General features: G+C 35.1%; 1 protein-coding gene across 2 annotated transcripts in view; it reads right to left on the minus strand.

Annotated features, from left to right (window-relative positions):
• Positions 1-11,976, minus strand: part of TrpA1 (Transient receptor potential cation channel A1) — a 299,380-nt gene that overhangs the window by 94,758 nt on the left and 192,646 nt on the right. For both annotated transcript variants that reach the window (XM_072544022.1, XM_072544021.1), the window contains exon 4: positions 3,367-3,523. In XM_072544022.1, the coding sequence (XP_072400123.1) occupies positions 3,367-3,523 (157 nt within the window). The remainder of the gene's footprint in view (positions 1-3,366; positions 3,524-11,976) is intronic.

Consider the following 11,976-nt stretch of genomic DNA (forward strand, 5'->3'; position numbering starts at 1 on the left):
GGAAGTATGAACGAGAAGACGAAACTGTAGAGCACGTCCTATGTGAATGCCCATAGTTATCGTTAATACGAGAGTACGCGTTCGGCGAGTCCTGGCCCACACCTGCCCACATAAGAGAGATGTCTCCTGGTGACTTGTCCACCTTCCTAGAAATGGCAGGATGGACAATGAACTAAGGGTGACAGCTCCCTGGGAGGATGCACAATGGGTCAATTGTGGCCTAAGTGCTGTGAAACTTAACCCTCCCTACTCTACAGATAGAGATACGTCTTTTACAGGAAAAATGTATAACTGCGCTTTTGCGTTTGTAAAAAATATGTCAAGAAGGCATCAACCTGTAAAGTATGTAAGTTGCAGATTCTTTAATAAATAAATTGTTTACAACTACATTTCTAATTTCTAATGTTTATTATACTTCTTTTTCTCAAAATCCAAGCTTCAGAAGGAGATTCAATTTCTGAAAATTTCGTAATGGGCGGCGGCCAGTTCATTTTTGGGTTTTTTAGAGCCAATTCGTGTAGGATTAAAGTGATTATATAGAGTTCGGGTGCCAGTTAAGGTGCGCCGATTTTAAGAGCATTGAAGTCGATCATTTAACGAAAAATGTAGGCTTGGCATATATAACTATCAACCAGTTTAAATCAAGCAATAAATATATACCCACTATTTTTCTAAAAAACCTCACCTACCCATCTAAAGAATACTTACTCAGCATGTTAACCTAATTTTCTTGAAAAATGTATTTCCAGAATCCTGGAGAAATTCAATAATAATTCCTATTCCTAAACAAAGTAAATCAAAATCAGATCCCGAAACATATAGGCCAATATCTCTTGTAGTATGTGCAAAATGCTAGAGAAAATAATAAATAACAGACTCATATGGTATCTGGAATCAAAGAAACTAGTTATACCAGAACAAAGTGGCTTCCAAAAACGTCGTTCTACTGTAGACAACCTTATTGATGTAGAATCGGTAATACATGAGGCTTTCGCAATCAAACAATACTGTATTGGAATATTTTTCGACATTAGTAAAGCCTACGATTCAGTATGGAAATATTTAATTTTAAAAACGCTCAGCAAATGAAAAATAAGAAGTAATATACTCAAATACATATCAAACTTATTAAAAAATAGACAATTTCAGGTCAGAGTAGACGGCGTATATTCCTCAACAAAAAATCAAGAAAATGGTATACCACAGGGGTCGAACCTTAGCACTACTCTGTTTCTTGTAGCTATGAATTCTATTCCCGCAAAAATTAAACATCCTGTAAAAGCTAGGCTATATGCAGATGATTTACTTATATTTTGTAGAGGAAAGAACCTAACAACCATCCATAACCATGTCCAAAAAGCCATAAATCAAATTGAAGAATGGTCATTCACAAGTGGTCTTCAGTTTAATACCATCAAAACCAAAGCAGTACGTTTTACGAAAAGTCACCAAATACAACCTAACAACTTATATTTAAGTGGAGAACAGCTAGACGAAGTTAGATTTCTTGGTATGATCTTTGACCAAAAACTAACTTGGAAAAAACATTTAGAATATTTAAAAAAGACATGTCAGCCTGGAATTAATTTGGTACGATCACTTGCAAACAAAAAATGGGGCGCCGACTCTTCTACATTACTACATATCTACAAGGCTTTAGTAAGCTCCAAACTGGACTACGGCTCAATTGTTTACAACTCCTCCAAATAATCTTACTTAAAAATAATAGATGTTATTCAAAAAACAGGCCTCCGAATTTCCTTAGGAGCACACTACACAAGTCCAATACAAACTCTATACTGGGAAACTGGAGAGATTCCACTCGCATTTAGAAGACAATATCTAAGTCTTTCTTATGCCACAGCAGTATCGTCTAATCAAGATAATCCTGGTATACACAACGTATTCGCTGACCGCTTCAAAAGTTGTTTCCAAATTTCAAATCGAACTGATCACCCTTTCTATTACCGCCTACATACCTACTTGTTAACAATGGGTATCCATTTTCCAGACACCTACGATATCTCCTCAATTTAAACCCCTCCTCCTTGGACAATTCGACTTCCCTCTACTGACACCAGCTTATTGCGCCTAAACAAATCAGAAACGCCAGCAAGTCAAATTAATCAAGAATTTCTAAAAATATTAAGCAAATATGGTAGCTGTTTCAAAGTTTACACTGATGCCTCCAAAAACGAAGACGAAACTGGGGCAGCAATCTACTCATCAGATTATACAGAACCTTACAAATTACCTTCATATACAACAACGTTCTCAGCTGAACTGTATGCGATACTAAAAGCACTAGTTCTGATAGTTAACAAAAATAAAAAGAGAAATATCATTATTACAGATTCTCTAAGCTCAATAATGGCATTAAACCAAGTCTACATACTGGAATCGAAGGAAACGAGGTTGTAGATAAAATAGCAAAAAATGCACCTACTAACCCAAACGCAGAAGAGAATACGAAAGTTTTTCACACCGATCTGAAAGCATTCTTTAAAGAAAGGATTAATTCAATATGGCAGAATACATGGAAGAACTCCCCAACCAAGCTGTACGAAGTTGATAAGAACCATAAAAAATTCCCAAAATTTAACAATAGAAAAAAACAAGTAACCTTCACTCGCCTCCGAATTGGCCATACTCGGTTATCACACGTCTACCTACTAAAACGTACTGATAAACCTATGTGTGACATGTGTAAAAGTGTCTTAACGGTAAAACATTGTTTATTGCAGTGCCCCAAGTACGATGTGCAACGCTAAATGTATAACATACCATCAACATTAAACAGTGCTCTTGGAAAAGACAGTAATACTAAAAATATTTTCGCCTTTCTTAAAGACTGCAAGCTGATATCAAAAATCTAATATTTTACTGTGTATAGATCTAGATTTATTTTTATTTATGTATTGCTATAGTTAATATTCTATTGTTAAGTTCTAACGCTGTATCACAATCCATACACGCTAATAACCCTGCGTGGTTGATGCGTCATATAAGGAAAAAAAAAAGCAATAAATATAATTATTTACCTGTTTTTACAGACTTAAATATCAGTATCATCACTGCTTCTTAAGCATTAAAACAACTAGTCCTTTTTTGATTAAAACAACGCCGACTTTCCTATGATCTGATTTGATGAACATTTAGTTATTTATAAACATACATACTAGTCTCCTATAATTATTACTTATAAGTATAGACTTATTTGTTTACCTTGTTTACTTTGATCTACCTTTTTTTCGAATTGTTATTGACATACATACAAAATTGAATCTGTTTCAGTATTAATAGTAAACAAAATGACAGGCGACTCAATATTAAATTGGAAAGCTAACACAATATACTGCAACTTACCTCCTCCCTGATCTAGAATAAATTGCAGAATATTAACTCTATTCCTCGAGGCCGCCTGGTGTGCAGGTGTCCTTCCTCGGCTATCCTGGATGACAAGACGAGTCGGTTCAGCATAATAGAGCCGTTGGAAAATCTCTAGATTTCCACTTTCCGCCGCCTGTAAACAACAAATAACTATTAGATGGTATCTATATAAAGGTGAGTTAATAGTAGAACAATAGAGTTAACGTTTCGTGCATATACAGAGTCATCATATCTTGACACGACAAGTATTATATGTAATATGAAGCAATATTGGATAATAAATCGTTTATCTAATTTCATTAAATCAAAAACTTTAATTATGTTTTGTCATTTTAGCACTTTTTTTTTGTTTAATTTTACATACAAGTTTTAATCATATACATATTTTACATACACTTGATTTCTGTCACCTGTCTAAACTGCTTAAACAATCCTATATTATATAATATATAGCTTAACGTATAAGGATGGATCATTGCAACAAAGGGAAGGTAGAGGATGTTTAATTTTTCTCAATGTATCGAGGAATCTCGATATACTGTATTTGTTCTATATCATACGCCACCTTACACGTCTATAGGCGTTAGGCCGTTTGTGAGCTTCGTGCATTAGGCCTCGTTGGTCTAACACTATTTCTGATTTCCATCAAGTTATATTACATTCATTACATTTATTCACCTCTCTGTACGTTAAGCTGTTTGACCTCTATTAACTTAAGGGTTTTTTTGGTAATTCATTTTCTAGCCTCAAACCCTTTATTATTTGCTCCTCTAGCTACCCTCTTTCCAACAATTTTTCATACGACACAATCTAAGGTGCCGTTCTTTCCCCAATACAAAAAATCGTCAAAAATTAGAAGAATGGGCTTTAGCTATTTCTCTAATATGATATATTAATATGCCACAAGAAAAAGTTTCAGAAACGAAAAAAATTACCAAGACTTATTAATATACATGGTGACTTACGCATGTCATCGGATCGGATCGTCATTGAATCGGAATTGCGAACAAAAATGGAATGTTCATAAATCCTATTTTGGATTCTACGATTTGTTTGGCCTATACATTATCGTGTAAAAACATTCATTTATTCCATAATGCTATACGAAGTGGAAACATGGACTCTCGGAAGCACAAGTATGAGACGTGTAGAAGCCTTTGAGATGTAGTCTTTTCGAAGGGTGCTGAGAAGAATGGGTACTGAGAGAGAACTCCTAAATATTGTAAAAATCAGAAAAACGAGTTATCTAGAACATATTTACAAAGGAGAAAAATACAACTTATTACGACTGATAATGGAAGGGAAAGTGGAAGGAAGAAGAGGTCCAAGAAGAAGAAAATGCTCCTGGCTGAAAAATGTAGGACACTATACAGACATAGACACACATTCGATACTAAAAACAGCTCAAGATAAAGAGCAATTTGCTATAGTTATAGCCAACCTTCCGTAATGAAGAGAGCACCTTAAGAAGAGAAGATACATTATCGGGGGTAGTCTGCACAAAGAATTTCATTCAGATGAAGATGAAGAGATGAAAGTTTTTATTAGGGTGGGGGGGGGGGTATATATTGTCCTTATTCCCCTTGATTCAAAAATCTATTAATTCTAAGAGCAAATTAATTCAATCATTATTACCCTTGTCTCCAGATCAACGCCTTGGCGATGATGTAAGTAGACCCTCTAAACTCTCTAGTTTAAAACAAGCACTCATCCAAAACGGTTACCGCGAAAATCACATTAATAGGAGCCCTTCTCATCATCAGAACAGACATCAATCTCCCACTTAATCTTAACCCAAAAACTCAGACTCTCATCATAGAGATAGAAAGACAAAATTCTTAAATCAAGAGGAATAAAGACCCCCTAAGGGTAAATATTCTTTATTCCCCAAGGAATAACGAGTATTTACCCCCCAACAAAAAACGCTCGTCTCTTGTCCGATCAATCAAAGACAACATTTTAAATAAACAACACGAAGTTTATGAAATTCCTTGCGTAGACTGCCCCTGATCTTATATAGTCCAAACAAATCGTAGAATCCAAAATAGGATTTATGAACATTCCATTTCTATTCGCAATTCCAAATCAATTTCAACTCTAGGTCAACACCATATTCATACAGGCCACGAAATTGATTTTTAAAACTCCAAAACCATAGCTTTCATCCGCTTCTATAAACCAAGAATTATCCGAAAAGCCATAGAAATTGAAAAAGGACCGAATTCTGTCAATAAAAGAGATGATGGCATACGGTTACCTTCGACATGGAGACCTCTCATAAAGACAAGTCCTCTGTCCTCTTTTCCCACTAGCAGTAATGCATTGGTTCGTAATCAGTATAGTAGTGTCTGTGGGCTAGGAAGACTGAGACCTCAAAAGCCCTGAAGAAGACATCAAAGAGAATATCGAAATCTCGGCGCAATGATAATCTACACGGTTCAACCCGGAAGACTGTTGGAAGACTGAAATATTAATTTTTGTAATAGTATTGATCTTAGCTCTGTCTCTTTTTCTCTCTCTCTCTCTCTCTATATATATATATATATATATATATATATATATATATATATATATATATATATATATATATATATATATAAGAAATACTGGATATTAGTGACTGTCGATATAAACAAACAACCAGTTTATTAGGGCTGCAGTCAGAAGGTTGCCCGGGATATTAAAGAACCATTTTTTTGACTTTTTGTCTAGCTTTAGGAATTGTTTCATTCCTTTTTCAAGACGCTGTAATATAGATAAAAAAAATATGTAAATATTTTACAAAATATCACAATTCGTCAGTGCAACTTACTAGTCGTTGAGATTATTTATAATAAGCTTTGACCCTTAACATTAATAACACAAATATAAAATAATGGACAAAATACATTCTAAAATTTTGGTAAGGATAGATAAAACTTTTTTTATTCTATGACATCTTTTGATGGTGTGTTTTAACTCTGATACATAGAGAACAGAAAGAAAAAACAATATGATTAAAATGTAATTAGGTGTTCTTAATATTGTATTTCTTTTCAAAAACCAAGAGGCCCATGCTGTGTAATTTTTAATTTTTAAACCTGTCTTAATGGTATGCAACCTGTTATGCACACAGGTGTATTGTGAAGTGTATATGTATAAGTAAATATTTATTTTATTTTTGATGTTTTTCCTGTAAATAACAATAAATGTTGCTCAGCTTATCTATGTCAGACTTTTTATTTATGTAAGACGTACTAGAATTTATGAAACACATTTCCAAGAAAACACGTTTTGAATGTTTTTGTTTCTTTTGCTAAAATACAGGAATCTTCGAAATTAAACTCATGTTTAAAAGTTAATGCATGTTCTGTAAGTGCACATGCATTTATTTTATTGGTTTTTATCTCACTACGATGTGAGATCACCCTACTGTGGAAATTACGAGATGATTCTCCGATGTATACGTTGTTACAATTATTACACGGTATAGAATAAACAACATTCGAAGACTCCTGTATTGTGAAGGGATCCTTTGTTTCAATGTATAACTTAGATACCGTTTTCACATTTCTAGTTGTAATTTTTAAGCCATTAACATTTTTGATAATGTTAATTAGCTTGTCAATGTCAATTGTCGGACCTCATTATTATGAAAATTTTGTTTGTCAGAAAATTGCGAAGGAAAAGGAGAACCGAAAATGAGTTTATTTAAAAGCCCTATGGGATAGGAGTTCTCTAGTAGTACAGAGCTCAACTTTTTAAGTCCCTTGTCCCTGAACTCGATGTGCGACAAGTTGGTAACCCTAGTTGTTAAGGCCAAAACCAAATTCGTTTTCATCTTAGATGGATGTTGAGAATAAAAATTTATGAAACGGTTACTAAAACAAGGCTTACGATACCACTCCGTCCTTAGTATGCCTAGTTGTTCACATTGGGCGTTAAATGTGTTGAAAACATCAGTTAGTATATATATATATATATATATATATATATATATATATATATATATACATATTATAAACAATAAACGCTTTTACCATCTAGTATTGTAGGGCATAGTTAATGTATATGAAAACGGTTATTGTGTTACATTCAAGTAAAATATTGACTTGGTCTGAACAGTTAAATAAGGATGAACAGTTTAATTTCAAATCAGATTTAACTAAGATACAAGTTTCTGCTAAACTATGGTAATTTACTGGCTTTCAAACTTCTACAAGTACAGCCTTTGGCAAGTGGTCACTAGAGAATTAATTGATATAGGAATTAGACATAAAGAGCGTAACTGTATCTAATATACACTGAGAAAAACAGCCATGAATGTTATTATAAATAAAAATTTCAAAAATTTGACATAGTCAGATAGTCAACTTTTAATAGCTTATTTTTAGCTTTAATTATTATTATTATTATTATCACTAAAAATCTTACAAATTTTGTTTATCAGATCCTAGGCAGCGTAGCGTATGGGAATCGGAATAGGAATAATTTAAAAATTCCATCACATACAGGGTAACGCATTTAAAAAAATTAATGAGGTTAATATTATATTGTGTATTGCCCTATATAATATTTTTTTTGTAAATTTTAAACAATTAAAATTAGAAATTGCCTGTTTTTCTATCTTTTTATTAAATATGTCTATTTTAGAAAATAACGAAGTTATTCCATTCTTTATGAAAATAGTGTATATGGGCACATATGTCGACTAATACTGGATTTGTTCATATAATTTGTATTTAGTTTAGCGTGCAATATCTACCGTTTCTTGTCAGACGGTGAACTTTTTCTTGAACACTTTAATTTAGTGCTTTGTATACACGGCTGCTTCACTTTCCCTCTTAATCAAGATACGAAGTCTGTGTTAAAGAAATCCCTCGTGTGGTTTTGAAATGGTTTTTTTTCATTTACTCTTACACATAAACTTGTATTACACTACACAGAAAAAGTACCTTAATTAAAACGTAATATCGTTCTGAAGCTGTTTTCTTGTGGCATGTTGAATTAATTACTATCTAAATGGGAATAAGCCACAATTAAAGGTTAAAGTACGTTTATTGACGTTTCAATTTCCGCTTCGGAAATCGTTCTCAAAATACAAACATTAGTGAAATTTTGAATAACGCTGGGCCCATAACGGTTTCTTAATATTATTCTGAAGCTATTTTCGTGTGGCATGTTAAATTATTTACTATTTAAATGGGAATAAGCCACAATTAAAGGTTAAAGTACGTTTATTGACGTTTCAATTTCCACTTCGGAAATCTTTCTCAAAATACAAACTGATGTTTCTCTCTGTTTCTCTCTGTTACCAAACAACATTACAGAAGATACCGTAGCAAAACTAGAAGCAACCATAATAACAGCCATCAATGCCAGCTCAAAAGAAGAGAAAATAACCACAAAAAAAGGAAGATTCAGAGACATAACTACTGAATTAAAAGACCTGATTAGGGAAAAAATAGAAGAAGAAGAAGAACCTACCGCACAAAAACTCAAAAAGACAAAAGGATTGCAAATGAGCTAAATAGAGAAGTTAAAAAACAGCTTCAAAATCACAACAACGAAAGCTGGGACACCTATATCCAGGAACTAAATCCAAATAAATCCGCGTTCTGGAAGCTATCAAAAATATTAAGAAAAGATAAAAAACCTATCCCGCCACTACACGGAAAAAATGGAATCATATATACCGAAGCTGACAAAGCGGAGGTATTAAAAGACGAAATTGAAAAAGCATGTAGAAACAACTACCACTCCTACGAAGACTTAGACTTCACAGAAGAAGTCGAATAAGCAGCCAGAAGACTAAAAAGGAAAAAGGGAAGAAAAAGTTTGACACACACCTCCCCTGAAGATATCAAAGGCTTAATAAAGATGTCAAATGCCAAAAAAGCTTCAGGACCGGATAATATCACAAACAGAACCCTAAAAAATCTGTCGGCGAAAGCAATCGTATACATCACGAACATCATAAACAGCATGCTTAAATTTAAATACTTCCCGGTCAGATGGAAGGAAGCTCACGTGATAATGATAGCGAAACCGGGAAGAAACGGCACTTTTCCACACCTATTAGCTTACTGTCATCAGTAAGCAAAATAGCAGAAACGGTCATCCTAACCAGACTTAATGAAGAATCTCAAGCTTTGGGATCTATTCCAGATTCTCAGTTCGGATTTAGGAACGAACACTCCTGCGAACTGCAGGTACTAAGGCTGACAGAATTCATCACTAAAGGCTTTAACGAAAAGTTGTACAGAGCAACGGCGTTCCTCGACGACGTGAGTAAAGCTTTTGATAGAGTATGGCATCAAGGTCTGCTCTATAAAATGAGCAACCTAGGCTATAGTGAAGCAATGACATGTCTCCTTGCGTCATACCTGGCAAACAGAAGGTTCAGAGTTCGGATTGGACCAACCCTATCCGAGCTCGGAACCCTGGAAGCTGGAGTGCCTCAGGGAGTGGTGCTTATATACTATATTCGCAGCTGACACTCCAACAGACCCCAGAACCCTGGTTAGTCTAAACGCGGACGATACAGCCCTAGCAGCTAACAGTACAGATCCTAACCTAGCTGCCAGCCACCTGCAAAATGCTCTGAATAGATTCCAAAGATGGTGCATAAAGTGGAAAATTGCCCTAAACCCCGAAAAGACACAAGCCGTCATGTCTACAAAGCAAAAGCCTTAAGAAGTCAACTCTCCTCACTAATAGGCAGAAAGAGCAAACCTCGATTCAAAACAAAAATAAGAGTAGCTAACAGCATAATACTACCCTCACTAACATATGCATCTGCCGCATGGGGACACACATGCAAAAGTCACAGGAAGAAAATCCAGATAGCCCAAAACTGGATGATCAGAGAGGCATTAAATATACCAAAATACGTACCGCTAAAATACGTATTTAGAGACTCTGGCCAGAAAAAAATTCTAAGGACTATGGACGAAAGAACCTATGGTATCTTAAACGGTCTCAGAAACCACCCCAACAGGATTCTAAGAGACTTGACAGATTACGACATCAACACAAGAACGGTGCACAGACGGCCGAAACAACAACTAATTGCATATAGGGAAGAAGAATAAAATGAAGAAATGAGATAGCCACAGAGGAGTCAAACCAACGTATTTTAGACAGTGAGCACCAAAAAAAATGAGGCAGAATTGCTGCAACCAACCAAGAGATGGTTGGTTGGATGAGTTTGGATGGTTGTAGCAATTTAGTCACAGTCTGACCAGACTAAAACGATAGTATATAAGACCAATATACACCGGGGTGTGTGAGGGCAATATACACCTGGGAATGCACACCCCAGCACATGCACACATAGTATTATTTTAGATGTATTAAAAAAAACAAAACCCAAAAAACATATACACGGAGTGTGTCAGAGCAGTATACACTTGGGAATGCACACTCCATAGTTAAGTTAGATTAGTAGTAGTATTTTAGACAAAAATAAAAAAAAATCGCTCACTGTCTAAACAAAACCATGTCTTCTTTAGAACACCGAAAGTTATCTGCTGTTTCGTATAAAAACATAAAAAACCCAATTAAAAAGTATAAAAGGCCCGTCAGGCCTTTTATACCAGCCGTCAGGCATAGGTCCCTCAGGCAGATCGAATGCTGATCCTATCGCGAATTCCGAGCACCGAGGTCATGTGCGGCATACATGGGCTCGGTGGCCGGACCCTACTCGGGTGCTCAGCCGGCGAGGACAACAAAATTTATTTTGCCAATTCGGCGGTTGAGTGTTCGAGCACACACTCTTTTTCGGACAGAGAGTCATTAGCTCAGGCTGGTGGCTCTCTGTTTGAAACACACACTTTTTCTTTTTAGGGACACCAGTCCAGATGTCAAGTTAGAGTAACTTCTATAGAGTCAGTAAAGTAAATAGGGAGAAAAGCCGACATGTGTGCTACCCCTACAATAAGGTGGCTTAACCACAGTCAATAAAAACAGAGGATGTCCCATTACCCAGGGCACCCAAAGTATTTTTCAGATCATAAGCCTCCTCACGTAAGTCACACGTTGAGGAGGGGTGGAGGAAAAGCCTGGAAGTCAGATAGGTACCACTTCAATAGCGAAGTGTGACCGGTTTGACTTTCGGACCCCACTCATGTGGATCCCACTTTATAATGGTAAACACATGTTCCTTAGGGGCAGGGTTGATCACATGTGTGTGTATGTGTATAAAAGATGTATCCTCAATATGTTACTAATATACTAATAATTGTATTTTCCTTTTATTAACTTCCTCTTTTAATATGGGTAACCAGATCCTACTGCATTCTGCCGAGAAATTTGCGACACAATTGGTCTCATGTAACATAATTAGAGCAGCTTCCTTGATTTTGTTCTTTTTAGTATCTGTTTCTTTTAGGACTAGAATCGTTCCATTAAACCCTATGTTCATTTTCCCATGCGTGTTAATATATTTGAGATCTTTCAAATTCTCTATGTTTAATATTGATGTTCACTTATTCTAACATTTAATGGCCTTGATTTTTCACCTAAATAAAGCTGATCGCATTTACGAGGTATTTTATAAACAAAATTCTTATTTCTTGTTCATTGTTAGATTTAGTTTTAGAGAAA

Source organism: Diabrotica undecimpunctata, chromosome 9, assembly GCF_040954645.1.
Source record: "Diabrotica undecimpunctata isolate CICGRU chromosome 9, icDiaUnde3, whole genome shotgun sequence".
NCBI lineage: Eukaryota > Metazoa > Arthropoda > Insecta > Coleoptera > Chrysomelidae > Diabrotica > Diabrotica undecimpunctata.